Below are 19,882 nucleotides of genomic sequence, written 5' to 3'. Positions count from 1 at the left end.
ATATCACATGGTATTAGAGCCAATGGGATTGAAGACAATCCCATTGGTTATTGTATCATGTGATAGGTTACCTTAGTTCAAAAGGATGTGACATCATCCTTTAAAGTGACATCACATCCTTTTAAGCTAATCAGGGCTACTAGAATACCACGAGTTTGAAAAGCTGGCGATAAGTGGCGATAAGTGGCTTATCGCCGCACGTTTGGCTATTTTATTTTCAGCAAAAAAAAATGCCGAAAACCTCTCTTATCGCCGATTTATCGGGGCTTACTGGCAGGAGCTATGTGCATAGGCCCCTGTGTCTCTAAAAAGTCCTATGTGCGCATACCGCACACTATAATGTAATTGTGTAGAGCTTTGAGTCCCATTGGGAGAAAAGCGCTATATGAAATAGTTATTATTATTGTTATGATGATTATTATTAAAAAAGTACGCATAGCCAATGGCGCTAATGTAAGACCTTGTTGTAATATTTTAAAAACAGCTTTTTGTGGAACTCTAAATCTGGTTCTACATCCTGAAAATAGCGATGGCACAGCTCTTTCTTAAAACAATGCTGTTTTTGCAGCAGCATCTAAACTCTAAATCACACCCAATATTTCAGGCCTTAAAAGTTGTTACCATTTTGTTGTTCCTTCAGTAATGTTGTGACTTGTGAAATTCAGCATTCAGCAAGTATTTGTTTTCTTGGCACCCTTTGTTTTATTTTACGTAACCACAAACTAAAAGCATGGTAAGTGAAAAAAAGGGGCTTGAAAAAGTCGCTTAGACGAAACGCGTCAGAGAATTGTTCTGTTTGTCTTTTTTAACAGGGCTTATATGCCACATTAAAGTCTTTTTGTTGCACGCTGCCGCCAGCCTGATACTTTTTACTGCAGTGCTCCAAGCCCCTTTTTTTCACTTACCTTGCTATCTAGTGCTGGGACGGATGCACGCCACAAGGAGAGCAGTAGTGAGATTTCTTTCCCCCGGACCGACAGCATACCGGCACCCCTAAGGCAGCTCTGAGAGTCTCTGCACTCCCTGCTCGAGGACCCGCTGGGAACACGTGACCCGCCAGAGAAGGAACCGCCGGATGGGACATGCATTCCGGTCAGGTTAGAGGTTTTGTTTCCCCACAAGCGGTTTAAACCTAACTGTGTCCGAGTGTATTACATAACTGTCTTTATGAACTGTTTCAATTCAATCACACTGCTCGTGAAGCATTAAAACCCTGGACTCACTGAAAGTTTTATGCTAGTCTTCACCAACATCAGTTTGAAGCACCCAAATAGGGGTTTATTCCCTTACCAACCTACAAACTAAAAGCATACCTACACACTACAGAATAACCCATATATTACTCCAGTATGGTGCATTATTCCCTTGCAAAACACCCAGTTCATAAGAAACAGTTGAACATCTTGCGTCTTTGGAAGCATTTACCTATTTCATTAAAGTAAGGTTCTCAAATCTGGAAACTTCCATGTATCTGAGTGTCCATATTAGAGACATTAAGAGCAACATTCGAGGATGTGAATAGAAAAAGTAAAATACAACTCTAAGAGAAAAATTAAAGAAAACACTTTTAACTGTAAACACCTTTCTGTGTGATAATTGACAATGGGTATGCAGGGGCCTGAACCCTCAAGTAGACCAACGGCTGCTGCTATAAACTAACTTGCTTCATAAATTCTCTGTGACCCCAACATGCTTACATTTAATTCCAAAAAGAGGCAAGAAGGCTGAACTGAATCAAGCTTTTTCTGATACACGTCAGTGAAAGAATTCTCCTGACAAGGTTTCCCTACTATAAAAACACTTTGCAAATGCATTTATTGTAATAATTTGAAACCCAAAATAAACACACTATAAAGCTAACTAAATAAATGAATGGGATTGACCAAGGGGCCTCTCCTGGAGCCATTCTGCAAAGCAGTCTTTGTAAAGAATTAATTTTTATGCTGATTTTACATTTCTGTGCACAATGTTTATACTTCAAACTTCTTTGAGTTATCTTGCCCTGGGTCTTAAATACGTGTTCATATGCCATAATTTTTGTTTTTGCTAGCGTTTTAGTTTGTCTGAGAAGATGAAGATTTGGGTGAATGAAAAAGTGTACTCTTGGCAGCTTGATTTAAAACAAACGCTGGAAATGATGCTGCCCTGTATGTACGAAATGCTGATATAGCCAGGTCCTCCGGTACCACCCGTTCTTACCCTGGTGCTAGTGGGAGCTGCCGGGGCGGCCGCGGCACCGGGGACTCCCGGAAGTATTGGCTCAGGGTGCCGCCATGTTATGCGCGATTCGCGTATGTGCAGGAGCGCGCTAGTTGCGGCGGCCCCTACAGATAGAGTTGCGCATGCGCAGTGATACAGGAGAGGCGGCCATTTTAGATAGGAGCATCCCTAGCGGCGGCCATTATCAGGGAAGGCTCTGTGTGGGACTACAAGTCCCATGAGCCTCAGGGAGTTGGGATACCAGGTGGTCACAGCAGCCAATGGGGTTGTAAGTACTCTCTGCTCGCTGATTCTGAAACATTCAGCGCGCTGGAGAAAACAGGCAGTTGGTGACAGTTGGGGCTGGGAGGCAAGGGGAGAGGAGGTGAGTAGTGCAGGGGGTCAGTGACCCACTGCATAGGCCAGAATATTCCCCTAGGCCCCAGCGCAGGCCCTGAGTCACCACCAGCTTGTGGTACTGCAGGGAACAGCCCTAGATAGGGACTTTACCATTTACTGATTGTAGCAGTCAGGGACACAGCATCTTCCTGAGCTACAAGGTGATCTGTAGTTTGGGATCAGACTGCATTGCGGAGTCAAGCCTCATGAGAGACCTCACTGACAGTGAGGAACTACTCATGAGAGACGACGCTGGATCTGCGGATCCTTTTCGAAGTATCAGCAACCGGGTGCTGGAGCGCCCGGCAGGTATTATTATAAAGTGCACAAAACACCGGTACCTACAGGCGCTGATCCCGCCTTGGGGGGTGGGTTTCTTGGGGACACTAAAGGTTAAGTGACCAAGGGACTGGTCCAGTACATTGGACACGGTGTGGGGTGCACACGGTAGTGGGGAAGGGACACTTGCACAGTGGGTGCACTCTGAACTACTGGTATACAGCTATATCATTCTTATATGTGTATATGTCATTCAAGGTTATAACTGCCATATAAGTGTGTATGTTCGCTAATGTTATTTCATGCATATATGTTATTAGGCCCAACGTATATATATGTATGTATGTATACATATATATACGTTGGGCCTAATAACATATATGCATGAAATAACATTAGCGAACATACACACTTATATGGCAGTTATAACCTTGAATGACATATACACATATAAGAATGATATAGCTGTATACCAGTAGTTCAGAGTGCACCCACTGTGCAAGTGTCCCTTCCCCACTACCGTGTGCACCCCACACCGTGTCCAATGTACTGGACCAGTCCCTTGGTCACTTAACCTTTATATATAGTAAACTGTTACATATACTTGTGGTTTGTTATTATTATTCTTGTCCAGGGGAATTTCACATCTAGGGGATCCTGGGCAAGTGGAGGCGCTGCCATTTACTATTGTTGCCCCAGGCTCCCAGTTAGCGGAGGCTCAGATCTCGGTTAGCCAGCAGGTATATACAGCATCAGTAGCCTGTCTAGTCAGCAGGAAAGAGGGTTACACTAACATAAGAAAAACAATGATAATCCATGTTAGAAGACTATTTGTGACAATTTGCATGACTATCTATTGTGGTACAAGATATCTCTGTATTAAGCTAAGACCATTACTAGTGGCATGCAGAGTAGAGTAATGTCCATACCCAATATTTAACCTTTATTAGTCCTAGCAATATATCTCCAAAAGGTATGAAAACTATTATTATAAAGCTTTGCTGTTTACTTTGAAATAGATGCCACTGAATATACCCTTTCCACACAATTACCAGTTTGCATGTGATCTGTGGTTAGAATCCTTTTATTCAAGGCCTAAAGCTGATGACATAGTGGCAATAAGATACCAGCGATGCATATAGTTGTATTGCTGCTATGACCACATACTGTAAATAAGAAACAACTTGTTCGGTATATAAAACTTATCATGTGCACAATGCTGACCATAATATGACGATTCTTATCAGATACGTTCTGCAATTAAATGAAAAAGTATATACATTCTCAAGTTCTGTAGGTGGATCTGGTCAGTATGGTGATCGCACATTTACATTAACGTAGAGAACGGACATCAAAATGTCACTTGGGTCCCCTGTAGTATTTCCAGATTCTGACCTGACTTTTGTGAATGGCCTGTGATCCACTCCAAGTACCAATCAGAAAACTACAGGGGGGAAAGAGTCTCCCAGGTTAAAATATGACTATAATAACAAGTATCATACAGTACATATGAAAACAAATAGACATACTGAGGGCCTCTGTGCAAAATCTTCCTTTAATAAATTGTTCTGTAAAGCTGGAATTATATAGACATACTAAGCGCTATTGGATAATGCTGCACATACTGTATGTTTTTTTTTTTTTTTTTTACTGAATGTGAAATGCAGCTTTGGTATCTAACAGCCCAACAAAACCCAGTAAAATAGGGGCCCTGAGTATGTTCACCTTGATCTTGCATACAATTTAACAGGACTTCCCTACAGAGACTGAGAATTAAAACAGGTGATGAAATTAATAGAACTAATAATACTAGGGAACTCAGCAGGAGCAATAAAAAAAAACTTCTCATGAAATGTAACAGGTGACAAGTTGGCAGTATGGTCCCTGCAAAGTGTTTCTACTTTTATCTCCTCCCCGTCTTCTCCATTCCATTCCCGTATTAATTGTAACAGCCATTAACACCATTAGCATGCCTGGTGTGAGTTACATTTCAAAGCACATTCGCCTAACCCATATGCCATATAACCAGGCCTCTTCTGTTTCTGTTTTCTTTCACACTTGTGGTCTTTGGATGGGATTCTGCCTTGAAAGCAGTACCAGCTTCTTACAAATTACTTTTGCATTCCATCTGCTAATCATGAATCATTTTAATGCTGGTTACCTGGAATTCTGAGGCTCTGTAACATCTGATTCTGTGCACGTTTTCTTTACCTGCAAAAGGAAAACGACTGCCAGTTACTTTTTTATTTGTGCACAAGTTTCCGTATTTCTATTTTAAATACTAGTAGTTATTGAACTGGATACTGTTCTGCTCACACCGACTGTGGTATCCACATTTTTATTCTGCTGTATGCTGTACTAAACAGTACTTTTTATTATTATCCAGTAAATAGCTGCCAAACGCATTTCTTCTGAATTCTATTCCTTTGTAAAATGTTCAGATGAAGCATGGCTGGGAATAGCCAAAAGACAGAAACAAAGACATCTAAGGGCCAAGTTCCTCACATAACAACTTGAAAGACCTACAGCTCTCAGCTGGTACAAAAAAATATTTTTAGTACATTTTTCCTGTCAAATCTTCCAATAACAAACACCAGATTTAAAGGCAAAATGCATTTTTAACTCATGGATTCATTTTTATTTTTTTATTCCACTGAAGCCAGGGGTTTATACAACTGCATTCTACCCATGATTAGAGCATAATAACTTTTATTAGCACTAATTATCTGCCAAAACGTCCAATAAATGGTCTTCTGATGGTAGATGGAGGAAAGAAATAGAGAAGGTTATTGGTCAGACACCATCTGTAATACTGCATCCAGTTGAGGGCTAATGAACAGAGTACTGAAGGGAAGCATTACAATTGTAAATACAAATGTGAGTAAATATGTTGAAAAAGTGGTAGATGTGATAAAAAAAAACGTGCAAAGTAGGTGGCACAGGAAGGACTTCTATTCTTCTTTTAAATCAGCTACTGTACAATTTCTAGTATAACGATCAGCATTTCCTCATTAATTGTTGAATTCTCTAAGAATTATACGACCTGAGACCAACTAACTCCACGTTGACAGTATTATAATAATCCAGTCTAGATATTCTTCAGTGTTTACTCTAGTGTAGTAATGTTGCAGAAAGACAAACAAATGTTAATTCAAACCCAGGACTGGATCATTATCACACTGTGAAACTGGAGTAATATGACAGATAGTGTATGAATCACTAACGGTGTACAGGTACCACATTTTAACTTGTTTATTAATGACCTTGAGGTTGACATAGAGAGCAAAGTCTCCATCTTTGCTGGTGACACTAAATTGTGTAAGGTAGTAGAATCAGAGCAGGATGTCATTTTTCTCCAGAAGGACTTGGATAGATTGGAAGCTTGGCAAGGTAAATGAGAATTTTCACAGATAGTGTTAGGACCTGCAAAAGGGCAATGCCTTGACATGGCTACAGGCTAATAACGCTTTAGCCAAAGAGTTTAACTAAATGAACCTTACTTGTGAGAAGAACAGTTAAGTATATAACTATATATTTCTTGTTATATTGGATGTGGCATTGGGAAACTTGTGTTTTTCTTGTATACATTTGGTCGCACACAATAGCACTACTTTTGACCCAAATATACTGTAAATTATATGGTGTGGTGGGTGTTGGGGTTAGAGCTTGCAGGGATTGTGTATGAAACCTTGATGGAGAAAGATTTATGAGTACATGTAGGCAGCAGGCTTAGCAATAGTGCTCAATGTCAGACAGTATCTACAAAGGCATATACAATTTTATCTTGCATTAAACTGGCTTTGGATTTATTTATTTATAAAATATTTTACCAGGAAGTAATACATTGAGAGTTACCTCTCGTTTTCAAGTATGTCCTGGGATGGAAGGGAAGTAAGCATAATTATGCCACTGTATAAAGCATTAGTAAAACCACACCTTGAGACATTGTAGAACTAAAAAAATTGCAGAGAAGTGCCACAAAATGAAGAAAGGGGATGGCAAATCTGACTTATGAGGAGAGGCTAGCTAAATTAGATTTGTTTACATTAGAAAAGAGGCGTCTAAGAGGGGATATGATAACTATATACAAATATATGTAGGGTCAATAGAACGAACTTTCAAAATCCCAAGGGCAGTACAAATGACACAGGGTCATATCTTAAGGTTGAAGGAAAGGAGACTTCACGAGCAACAACGGAAAGGATTCTTGATAGTAAGGGCAGTTAAAGGGTGAAATTCATTACCTATGGAGACTGTGATGGCAGATACAATAGATATCTTCAAAAAAAGGTTGGACATCTTTTAAGAAAGAAAAGGTATACTGTGATATACCAAAATTAGTAAACATGAGAAGGATGTTGATCCAGGTACAAATCTGATTGCCTTTATTTGGAGTCCGGAAGAAATTTATTTTTCCCTCATGAGATATCATTGGATAATATTTTACTGGGGTTTTTTGTTTGCCTTCCTCTGGATCAAAATATTGTCAATTCAAACATAGGATAAGTATCTGCCATCTAAATGTATTATACAGTAGGTTGAACTTGATGAACATATATCATTTTTCAACTTCATCTACTACGTTTGTACAGTAACTCTTTAAATGCATTTTCAGCCCGTTTTTATATTACTCAATTTTACATTATTGCTTCGGACAAACATTCTTTTTTTTCATTAACACAATGGCATAAAACAGGAATAGCGCATTATAAGAATTATTTTGTTGTTCTTTTTTTTTTTTTTTAACCAGCGTGAAATAATTTCAATTTGATTCATGTCAAATTCAATATCCTCAGGAATAACCAGCCACACAATGTTTTAGGAAAAGGCAATGGGGCCTATGCAGAGAGCAGCGAATTTTAAAATTGGCGAATTTATTAAAAAGTAGCTTTTTTGGAGAGTTTTATTCTCCATATGCAGAAAAGTGCGAATTCTGCTATGTTTAACATGGATGCGTGTGGCGAGTTTAAATTGGCGAGATGCGCGCTTCAGAAACGTGTAAAAACAAATTTGCGCCTTTTTTTTCCCTTTGCAATGGCCGCGAGCGGCAGCTTCTTGCCAATTTTTTCTGGCGAGGCAAAAAGGAGACAATCGCGCCATTTTATTGGCGCGAACAGCCGCTAGATGCCGTTCGCGCCTCTCTGCATTAGGATATTTTTAAAACTGGCGAGATTGAGGTTCTCGCCAGCCGCGAGGCGAGTTTTACAAATAGAAAAGAAAAATTGGCGTGTTTTTCGGAACTCGCCATTTTCTGCTGCTTTCTGCGCGATTTTCTCCAAAAAATGGCGAATTTCGAAATAGTGCTGCTCTCTGCATAGGCCCCAATGTCTTTAAAAACATATGGCTGGTCCAGACTATCTTTCTGCCTTTCTGTCACATAAGTTCAGATAACTAGAGACAGTGACAGGTTACCCAGTGGGGTTTACCCCTCATGCAGCCTCCCTGAGTGGCAGGAGAGGTGGTGAGACTGAGTCTGTGTGCAGCCAATCGTGGTGCAGACCCTGTACCCTCCCCTTTCTGCATTAGGGAGGATGCACTCCAAATTATAGAATCAGTAGAGGTCCTTCCCAGCCGGGGAATGGAGAGGAGTCCACCCCTGCCCCTCCTGGGGCTGAGTGAGCTCAAGATCTGTGCATAGCACAAGGCCTCAATATTACGTGCCGACCAGCACCATCCAGGAGTCTGGGACCCATTCTCCACTATGATGCAAACGCTGTGATACCACCTGCAGTGGCTGCACCAATAAAGATAATTTTTTATATACTTCTGCTTAAGTCGCAGTCTATTGGGCAGAGGTATGGGAGAAAAGACTGTCATGGTAGGGACTGCCTCCAGGAGGAGGCACTGACACCTATGAGAAGAACCTGAGGGTCACCAAAAGCCTGTCCTGTTCCCCACAATATCGCTGAAGATCATCTCTCCTGTAGCCAAACAGGTACAAAGCACCACACAGACCTGTAGCCTAGGCAAGATCTCCCAGAGGGGGGTTAGGGGGGACAGGGGAGAAGCAGTGCTACACATATAAAAATATTTATTTCAATATAAATAGATTATCATTGGTAGACTAAGAAACTTGCCTAGCTCATCATGGCCTTAAACAGAGTTTTGAAAATTCCTAAATTGGGACCTGAATTTTAAAAAAAAACTGTTTTTATGGATCAGTGACTTACAAATAATATCAATATTTTAATTAAACGGCACATTTAGTCAGATATTCAAAATGGATACCTTTTTAAATTCAACTTGTAAGAAAAAAACTGGTTAGACGTAAAGTGACAACTGGGCCAAAAATGTGTTAATCACATATTAAAGAAGAATTTAAAGTCAGACGCTGGTCTGACATTTCTCTGGGAGCTGAATTTGCAAACCTGGGGAGTATTAACAGTTCTTGAGAAAGAATTTGAAAAGTCTGGAAAAATAATTTGTTCTGGAAAATCAATCTGAAAAGTCAACAGCATTACACCAACTATATAAACGAAGTTTGGGAATTAAATTGTAAAAGGTTACATGTTATAATTAATATATATTAACCCTTTAGGTGCCCCAGGACATAGTCGCTACAGTATGTCATGAGCAACTGAGGTTATTTTTGCCGCTTCGCATCCTGCATTCCCAGGAGGGGAGGACGCAATCTGCCCAAATGAGAAAATGGAGTCTCACGTTTCCTGCAAAATGGCACCCATGGTCATATGACCGCACTGTGCTTCACGACCCATCCGGCACACAAAAATGGTTCAATTGACTTATACAGCATGGCCCTCCGAATAAAACTTTGCACCTGAATTGTGGTAAAGCTACATGCCTGCTTTCCTACATCCAAAAAATGCAAAGAAATGCACAAAGCAGCGCACTGCCCAGGGACACAGGTGTATCAAAAATAAAATATAAGTTTATTGTCAGTCAGACATAGCAAACAAGGGGGTACATCCCTCCAACGTGTTTCACACAAGGTGCTTTATCAAGGAGCTATACAGGTGAGAAAGCACTTTGTTGTGTGAAACGAGTTGGAGGGATGTATCCCCTTGTTTGCTATGTCTGACTGACAATAAACTTATATTTTATTTTTGATACACCTGTGTCCCTGGGCAGTGCGCTGCTTTGTGCATTTCTTTGCCTTTTTTGGATCGTTTGGAACTCAACCAGCGGCTGGACACACCCCCAGGATTTCAGTGGGTTCTAGGAGTGGGTAAGATCTTCAAAGATATATTGTTACATGGATCCTCATCACTACAAACTGGGGTGAGTGCTGAATTTGATCATACTTATTTCCAACTAGCTGATATACCCGGCGTTGCCCGGAGGCAGAGAGGGGGGGCGTGAAAGGCAGGAGGGGGGGCGTGAAAGGCAGGAGGGGGGGGCGTGAAAGGCAGGAGGCGTGAAAGGCAGGAGGGGGAGGCGTGAAAGGCAGGAGGGGGGGGGCGTGAAAGGCAGGAGGGAGGGGGGCGTGAAAGGCAGGAGGGGGGGCGTGAAAGGCAGGAGGGGGGGCGTGAAAGGCAGGAGGGGGGGCGTGAAAGGCAGGAGGGGGGCGTGAAAGGCAGGAGGGGGGGGCGTCAAAGGCAGGAGGTGGGGGCGTGAAAGGCAGGGGGGGGCGTGAAAGGCAGGGGGGGGGGGCGTGAAAGGCAGGGGGGGGGGCTGAAAGGCAGGGGGGGGCGTGAAAGGCAGGGGGGGGCGTGAAAGGCAGGGGGGGGGGCGTGAAAGGCAGGGGGGGCGTGAAAGGCTGGGTGGGGGCGTGAAAGGCAGGGGGGGGGACGTGAAAGGCAGGGGGGGCGTGAAAGGCAGGGGGGGGCGTGAAAGGCAGGGGGGGGGGCGTGAAAGGCAGGGGGGGGCGACACACACACACACAGTGTCACACACACACACACACACGTCACCTAGAGCGACACACACGCGACACCTACCTCTACTTCCGTCCGCCGCCATCTTAGGCGCCGCGAGGGAGGAAGGGGTTTTTTCCTGCCGCCGCCATCTTAGACGCCGCGAGGCAGCTGCAGCCTGCCTGGCCGCTGCCTGTTCCCCCGCCGGGGATGGAGATCAGCGGAGCGGAGGGAGGGCAGATCAGCGGAGTGGAGGGAGGGGAGAGCGGAGCGGAGGGAGGGGAGAGGTGAGCGGAGGGAGGGGAGAGGTGAGCGGAGGGAGGGGAGAGGTGAGCGGAGGGAGGGAAGAGGTGAGCGAGGCAGCTGCAGCCTGCCTGGCCGCTGCCTGTTCCCCCGCCGGGGATGGAGATCAGCGGAGCGGAGGGAGAGGTGAGCGGAGTGAGGGGAGAGATGAGCGGAGTGAGGGGAGAGATGAGCGCCGGGTGTGTGGGGTGTGTGGGGTGTGTGGGGTGTGTGTGGGGTGTGTGTGGTGTGTGTGTGGTGTGTGTGTGGTGTGTGTGTGGTGTGTGCGTGTGTGTGTGTGGCACGAGCCGAGGGGAAGAGAGTGGCAGTTGGGTGACGTCACACCCACCAATCTGATTGGCCACAGGCTGAGGACCAATCAGATTCACCGCAGCTAGTACCAACCTTGGATTTTATATATTAAGATGAGGTACAGCGAAGTGTGTTACACATATTTTTTCTGTTGCCTTCAGGAGATTTATATTTTCAGTGGCTATAGTCACTCACCCAGTAGTTTACCCACTCCATCATCTGAACCTTCACTGTTTTTTTATATGATTGATGAACGTACATAAAGATTCCAGGACTGTTGGAGCACCCATCACATTTCTATATCGAACTGCTTTCCTACATCGTCCAAGAAGCAGTGATACACAAACAATATTTAATTCTAAATGAGAGCAATATGCTTGGCAAAAATATACTTCAAAAGGATATTTAGCACTGAAGTATAATTAAACAGAAATATACATTATGTGAGTTAACAATGTTAATACAGATACATGTAAGGAATTAATTTGGAAAGAAGAATAAACAGGCGACTTACAAATTAAATGGGGAAAAATTAGGTGAATCCTTGATAGAGAAGGTGTTAGCAGTGCTTGTAGATAGCAGGCTTAGCAATAGTGCCCAAAGTCATGCAGTAGCTGCAAAGGCAACCAAGATCTTATCTTGCATTAAATGGGCAATGGATGGAAGGGAAGTAAACATAATTATGCCCCTGTACAAAGCATTAGTAAGACCACACCTTAAATATGGAGACATTATGGAACTAGAAAAAGTGCAGAGAAGAACCACCAAATTAATAAAGGTGATGGAAAACCTGACTTACGAGGAGTGGCTAGCTAATTTAGTTTGTCTACATTAGAAAAGAGGAGACAAACAGGGGATATGATAACTACACTACAGTATATACAAATATATTTAGGGCCAATACAAGGAGTTTTCAAAACAACTATTCATCCCAAGGGCAGTAGAAACGACATGCGGTCAATCTTAAGGTTGGATGAAAAGAGATTTCCCCAGCAACAAAAGAAAGGGTTCTACTGTATACAGTAAGGGCAATTAAAATGTTGAATTCATTACTCATGGAGACTGGGGTGGCAGATATAATAAATATCTTCATAACAAGGTTGGACTTCTTTTTATAATAGACATTTATACAGGGATATGCTAAATACATAAATATGGAAGGATGTTGATCTAGGGAGAAATCCATAATTTGGAGTCAGAAAGGAATTTATTTTCCCCCATATGAGATATCATTGAATGATATTACACTGGGTGTTTTGTTTGCTTTCCTCATAATCAATATACTGTAAAAACAAATATAGGATAAATATCTGTTGTCTAAATTTAGCATAGGTTGAACTTGATGGACGTATGTCTTTTTTCAACCTCATCTACTATGTAAGTATGTAACACTGTAACACAGAATAAACTAAGATACACAAGTGACCGAAGCCGATCTTTTGGGAGGTGGGAGGGGTGGGAATGTGTATAATATCTTCTAATACAAGTCAGAGCCTTTTCACCTATATTCAGGATCCTGTGTGGATTCTTCTCTATCCTCTGCCTATTTGACTAATATCAGCATATATTAATTTAATATCATGTGATAAATCTTTTTCACCTCTGTCAAGGGAGAACGCATACAGTCCCATTAAAGCATAATTGTGGCTATACTCACCCCAGGGATATCCGTTTGGGCTAACCACGGTAGCCACACTTTTAGAATTTTAGTGCCAGAGTCGTTGACCAAACTTGTCAACTTTTCCATCTGGCAGACAAACCAAATTCTATTCCGAATTTTGGGAATGTTTGGAATCTCCATCTGTTTCCATAATGCTGTGATCTCACACCTAGTTGCTGTTGCAAAATGTGCAATTAATTAACTTTCAGTCCTGGAAATGTCTGGTAGTTTTCTGTTTAATAGAAACAGCCAGGGGTCTAATGGAATGGTGAGGCCCAAGATCTTCTGTAGCAAATCTCTGATTTTCTCCTACAATGGGGCAATCTGAAGGCAAGACCACAGCATATGCAACAAGTCTGCTGTTTCTCCACATTGTTTTGGACACACTGGGGAGTAACCTTCGACAAATTTTGATAATTTTAGTGGCGTGAGATACCACCTCATCTTTACCTAAGGCACGTTCTATAGTGCCGGGAGTGCACTACGCCGTGTGCGCACGCGGAATTTTAGTTGGCTGACGTGAGTCAGCCCTTCTACACAAGGGTTGTGCGCGCACGGCAGGGAGAGGGGAGGCGACAGACAGCGGCGAAGACGGGGAGAATCATCTTTTCGCGCCGCTACTGGCGCTCAAATGTATGTATGTGTGTGTATGTGTGTGTATGTGTGTATGTATGCGTGGATGTGTGTTTGTATGAATGTGGGTATGGATGTGTGTGTGTGTCAATGATTGCAGAACTAAAAAAAAAAAATATTTATTAAACTTTTTTTTTTCTTTAAAAAATCTTATTTAGGACTTCCTTTCACTCACACAACCCATGCACACACATATACTCACACATATACTCACACATACACACACATACACATTACCTGCAGCTCCCGGCTCTATAAACAGGAAAAGCATGCAGCACGTGCACGCGCGTTCGCATAGGCACGCGCGGCCGCACGCAGTACATAACAGCCCTTATATGCGTTCTCCCTTAATGTCGTGCAGATTGAGCTTTTGGCAACTGCAATAAAAATCTCATCCCACTCTTCCTCTTATGAAGCTAACTTGGTCAGGGTGAATCAGTCTAGGCAGGATATGACTTAATCTATTCGCTATCATTTTAGAATAAATATTGATATCTGTATTTATCAGAGAAATTGGTCTATAGCTTTTACAGTTCGTCGGGTCGTTGCCCTGTTTATATATAAAAGAGAAGAACGCTTGGAGCATATGTCCCAGGAATGAAGCGTCTGCTAGGATTGCATTAAACATGCGAAGAAGGTGGGGGGACAATAATGTATCACATTTTTTATAATATAAATTGGAGAACCCATCAGGACCCGGTGCCTTGGATGGCTTTAGTTGTTGAATCACCTGCATTAACTCTTCTATTGTACAATCCATTGATAAACCATCATTGTTCTCTCTGTTCAGTCTAGGCAAGTCCGAGTCTGTCAGGAAATCACTTGTGAACCACCTTTTCTACATTATAGAGATTCTCATAGTATTTCTTAAATTCCTCTATAATCAATAGATGTTAGATGTTACATTCCCTGATTTGAGACTAATGGCTTGGATATTGTAAATGTGTTGCCTATTTCTAATTTTGTTAGCTAGAAGTGTATTTGGCTTGTTTGCTTTTTCAAAAAATCTCCTCTTAGACCAGGGGTGGGGAACGTCAGGCCCGGCCCTCGAAATCATTTGGTCTGGCCCTGCTAAGGCAACTGCTATAACCGGGGTCGCGCTAATTTTAAAAAAATGGCCGCCACGCGCCCGATCGGGAGGAGGTGGTGTGAGGCGCCGGCAGCCCTACACGATCCCCAGCAGCCACCGTACTAGCCCCAGCAATCCTCCAGCAGCCACCGTACTCCCCTGCAGCAGTCCCCGCAGCATTCCCTGCACTTCCCCCATGCTTCTCCAGCAGTTCCCCCCGCACTTACCCCAGCATCCGCCCTACATGATCCCCTCAGCAGCAGCAGCAGCAGCAACTATCAGAGGTAGGGGGGCGGGGTTCTGTGTGCCTACATGCCTGCTGTGTGCCTGCCGTGTGCCTGCCTGTCTGTTTCTGTATGGCCCGTGAACGATGTTATAAATATCCAAATGGCCCTTGGCAGAAAAAAGGTTCCACACCCCTGTCTTAGACCAACTCAGGGTATTCTCAGCCTGGGAGGTTAGGAGCATATTGAGCTCTATTCTGATATCTTTTAGCCTTTTTAACGTTTCTGTTCCACCATTACTCTTGTGTAGGTCAGAAAGTTGTTCCAGTTTTTCTTGCAGTTTAACAATTTTTGCTTCTTTTGCTTTTTTCCTTCCTGCAGCAATACTAATAATGGAACCCCTAAGTGTTGCCTTATGGGCTTCCCAAAGTGTGGTTTGGGAATCTACACTGCCCTGATTAATACTAAAGAATTGCTCTATCTCCATGTTAATTGTTTGAATTATCTCCAGGACTTAAATACAGACATACCCCGGTTTAAGGACACTCACTTTAAGTACACTCGCGAGTAAGGACATATCGCCCAATAGGCAAACGGCAGCTCACGCATGCGCCTGTCAGCACGTCTTGAACAGCAATACCGACTCCCTACCTGTACCGAAGCTGTGTGCAAGCGGGGAGTCTATAAAGCCTGTTACAAATGCGTTATTTACATCAGTTATGCACGTACTGTCCCGGCACAGCTTAGTCTAACTAAAGACGGGAGCTGGCCGGGCACGTGACGGGCATGTCGTTGAAAGTTGCGTGTGCGCTCCCCGCACGTTACCCGGACTTTCCCGCGCCTCAATAGAAAAGCGCTATGGCGCTTTCTATTGAAAGCGCCCGAGGCGCTGGAAAGCGGCCGCGAACCTTCCCGGTTCGCGGCGGGGTACTGCCACGCGGCGCCCGCGTTTTTTTTTAACTGCGGTGACGGCCGTATTAGCATAAACAGTGTCGCCACTGTATATGACGATTGCAGTACAGTACATGCATCGATAAGAGGGGAAAAGGGAGTGCTTCACTTTAAGTACATTTTCGCTTTACATACATGCTCCGGTCCCATTGCGTACGTTAATGCGGGGTATGCCTGTAATTCATTAATTTCATTTCCAGTCTGCTCCAGGTCTGTCTAGGTTCAATTGAGTGCACCTTAATTCTATAAGTCCATGATCTGACCATGAAATATCATGGATCCTCGTAGAGGAGATCTTTGGAACCAATCTGTTTGATATAAATAAGTAATCTATTCTACTATAGCTTGAATGGGGGTTGTTGCAGGGTACATGCAACCACACATGCGGGTTCTCTTGATAAGGCTTCTTTATTGAGCCTTAAAAATATACAGCACACAAAAACAAAATAGCTTCTCTTCAGCATACAAAAACAAAATAGCTTCTCTTCAGCAGACAAAAACAAAATAGCTTCTCTTCAGCATAGAAAACAAGGCAGCTTCTCTTCAGCATGCAGGACACAGACAGTTCATCACACATGTACTTTGAAAAACAGACCTTATAGCAGTAATCTCTTCAGTATTTCAGTCCTGTCTCCTGACCAGCTAGCCTGCATGTGTGTACAGCCTGGGGTTTTTAAAACACCTTGATTATGCAGCTGGGGTCAGACTTATTAAGCAGCCCTTCTCAACTGAAACTTAACCTCATCACTGCTGCACTGCAAGCCTAAACATAGGTTTGCCAGGTATATGGCTGGTGACGTTCATTCACCCTTTCATAGGGGTGAGAAAAAAATGTGCAATCTTTTTCATTGGGGTGCTACGCTCTCCAAATGTCTGACATCTGATTGTCTTTTAACCCTTTAAGAAGAGGCGCTGTGCCTTCCTTTCTTTGCGGGTGCTTAGGTTAAGCCGATTTGTCTAGGGTAGTGTCAATTACCGTATTAAAACCCCCAGCAAGAGCTACGTGACCCTTAGATACCTTGCCTAATGTATTGAAGAATGATGATAAAAACACGGGGTCTTGTTCACACGGGGCATATACGTTTGCAATAGTTAAACATTAACCCTGTATAGTGCCAATCAATATAAAAAATCTGCCTTCCTTATCTTTCTTAGTCAATTCTACTACAAATGGTAATCAATTATGAAACAGGATTTCTTTTTTTCTTTAGCTGAGGCAAAGAAACATTGGTGAAAATGCTTATCCACATATTTGGGGAAACTTTTCAGGCTGAAATGTGTCTCCGGTAACAGAACAATATCCACATTTTTACGTTTATAGTCCGTCAATTCCACCCACCTCTTGCCCGGACTATTGAAACCTTTCACATTATGCGATAAAATGGTGACCGACATCTTACAGAGAAAAATGTCCTGCATAAAGTAGCAGACCACCTTGTATGACCACACAGGGGATTCTCCTGTTTATTTTGAGAGATGCACTTTTTATTTTGGAGGGTTCTGACTTTGAGGTAGGTGAGGGGCAGGGAGGGGAGACTAAACCTTGGGGAGAAAAAAACGGAAACAGAAACCTGAATTGAGTCAGCCAGAATGAGACCCTGACTCAGCTGCCCTTGGGTATGACCCAAACCTTGGACCAACATAGCTATTTCTGTGTCCCCGGGTGGGTAGACCACCGGGGGCCCAAGGAACTTGTTCGTTGTCATGGGTTTTTCCCATGACACTCAAATGAGGACACACATGAGCAACCGGGGCAACCACTCCTCTCCTCTGCCCCCAAAACACTTTTACAACTTTATATAAACAGTATATTCAAAATAGACTAACCAGCAACATAATGAATCCAGTAATAAACTAAAACGCACACAGTGAAGCAATCTCTCCTAGCTGTATGTGTGACACTCTCTAGCTGTCAATACTTTGCTGCTATTTGTTTTTGCATACCTGATGATCCTCTATCATCTTATGTATGGCTTTGTTATTCTGTCAGAACAGCTCTATGCATTTACCTTATCCCCTACCTTGTTTTCAGAACTATCTGTTCCTGCCCTAACCCATTCACCCTTACTACCCGTGCTTGGATAACAGGTCTGTGTTTAGGGTCCCTCATATTATCCCTCTCTCTACCTCTTGTTCCTTTTTCTCTATGTGCTCATCAAGAACCTGTTTTTATAAAAAACAGAACATGTTTTCGTTTATTTCACCTTTTTATTTATATATTTCTATGTATGTCTGTTAACTTAATCTAAACACCAACATCTAACCATCTATTCTTGCTAATTAAACTAGACCTTGGAGTAGGTCCTTCCCTGCTGCTCTCTAGACACCTCTTTCCTGAAACACGTCACAGAATAAGTGCCCTTTAGTGGATTCCTGACCCAACACACAGCCGAGATAATAGAACAATGTGCAACATAGCGGATAATTATGCAATGTACATTTTGTGTAATTCAGCAAAAAAAAACAGAATGATGTTATAACAAACTGTTGTTCTTTAATTCAGCTTTCACTGTCAATAGTTCCCTTTTACATTGCTTTTTAGCATTCTGATTTGGAGCGCCCAGTGACCATTACCTGCACCTTAAATGAGTAGTTGGTCAGGTAGTGTTGCGGGCACTCTACGGCTACTCAGTATGTATTCAGCAGAAATAATCCTCCATGTATCTCCTTTTCCCACCCCACTCCCCCTCTCCCTACCTCTGCCCACACATTCCTGACTATTTCCATCTCTTCGGGGTCAGCATTCTATGGGAGTTAAAGCGCAGTTCCCATTCAGAGGTGGGAGGAAAGTGACCCACTGCATTTATGGCCTTCGCTACCTGGGCTACCTCTCTCTGTTGGGCCCCGCTCCTCTGCTTTAATACCATCCTCTCCCCCGCCTCCCATACAGACCGCACTCCATGCAATACTTCCTCCTTTTTGGCCTCAGCAAGGCCACCAGATCCCCGGGCTCCTCTTCTCTGTCTAGCAGCCGGTTCTATTCCCCAGTACGGCTCTCTTCTATTAAGCTGGACCCTCCTTGACCCGCAAGACCAGGACTGGCGCTTTGGGTGAGTCTTTAATGGTAGCATAAATAACTTCTTGGTTTGCTGTGTCTCTGAGTTTCTTGGTGTTGTGTCTGCCTTCAGGATCCTACCCCTTTAAGTCTTTAATTGATTGATTGTTTTCACTTAGCCACCCTTGCCTTCCTGTCTCGTGCTGAGACTCACACATCGCTCCAGGACAGCTCTGGAGAAGGTTCTTCCTCATCAGCTCTGTGAATAACATGTGTTTGTATCCCTAGTTTCTTTAGGAACTTCTCTCCCTCTTTTAGCTCCTTCATGGTGTTGGCATTTCCATCTTTTACCACCAGAAGCCTAAAAGGGAATACTCATCTGTACTTCACGCCATTTTCCCTCAGGCATCTTGTGATAGGCTGCAGATTACGCCTTTTGGCTAATGTTAAAGGGGATAAATCCTGGTAAATTTGAAGATTTATTCCCTCATAGGTGATTGTAGCAGAACTTCGGGTGATTTGACATAAGGCATGCTTTGTTTTAAAGTAGTGAAACTGAAGGATTATATCACTGCGAGGCTCTCCTGGCTGTAGTTTGCTCTGTAAGGCCCTGTGGCAACGATCTAGGCCCAGCTCTGTCTCTGTGTTCTCAGGCAGCATGGTATTCAACCATTTTGAGACAAAGTCTTCTGGCCCTGTGACTGCTCAAGGACTCCTCTGATTTGAATATTATTTCTCCTGTCCCTATTTCCAGAGTCCCCCTGCCTTTCTGAGAGCTCATAGATCTGCTCTTTCAGGTAATTTGTCCGTTTCTCATTCTTATTTAAGGCTTTGATAGTTGTGTCCAGCTATTTCTCTAGGGTATCTGTCCTCTTCCGTAGCTGGTAATGTTATTTCTGAGCTCCCTGATCTCTCCCTGAAAGAATGCCTTCATCTCCCCAATAAAACTCCATGTCACTTTTAGTGACTATTTGGCTTAGAAGGTCAGAACTTCAGAAATCGTATTCGGAATCTTAACCTCCACTGTGTGCCGGTTCCTCCGTTCCATTTTGGCACGCCAATCTC

The 19,882-nt window shown here is 43.1% G+C and overlaps 1 protein-coding gene across 11 annotated transcripts in view; it reads right to left on the bottom strand.

Annotated features, from left to right (window-relative positions):
* EYA4 (EYA transcriptional coactivator and phosphatase 4) overlaps positions 1-19,882 on the bottom strand; it is a 301,887-nt gene that overhangs the window by 126,221 nt on the left and 155,784 nt on the right. For 10 of the 11 annotated variants that reach the window (XM_075597355.1, XM_075597361.1, XM_075597352.1 and 7 more), the window contains one exon: positions 5,039-5,088. The exons of the other annotated variant lie outside the window; for it this stretch is intronic. In XM_075597355.1, the coding sequence (XP_075453470.1) occupies positions 5,039-5,088 (50 nt within the window). The remainder of the gene's footprint in view (positions 1-5,038; positions 5,089-19,882) is intronic. 11 annotated transcript variants of the gene reach the window in all.

This window comes from Ascaphus truei, chromosome 4 (assembly GCF_040206685.1).
Source record: "Ascaphus truei isolate aAscTru1 chromosome 4, aAscTru1.hap1, whole genome shotgun sequence".
Taxonomy (NCBI): domain Eukaryota; kingdom Metazoa; phylum Chordata; class Amphibia; order Anura; family Ascaphidae; genus Ascaphus; species Ascaphus truei.
The sequence above is the reverse complement of the archived record's forward strand: the minus strand, read 5'-3'. Positions and strand labels throughout refer to the sequence as shown.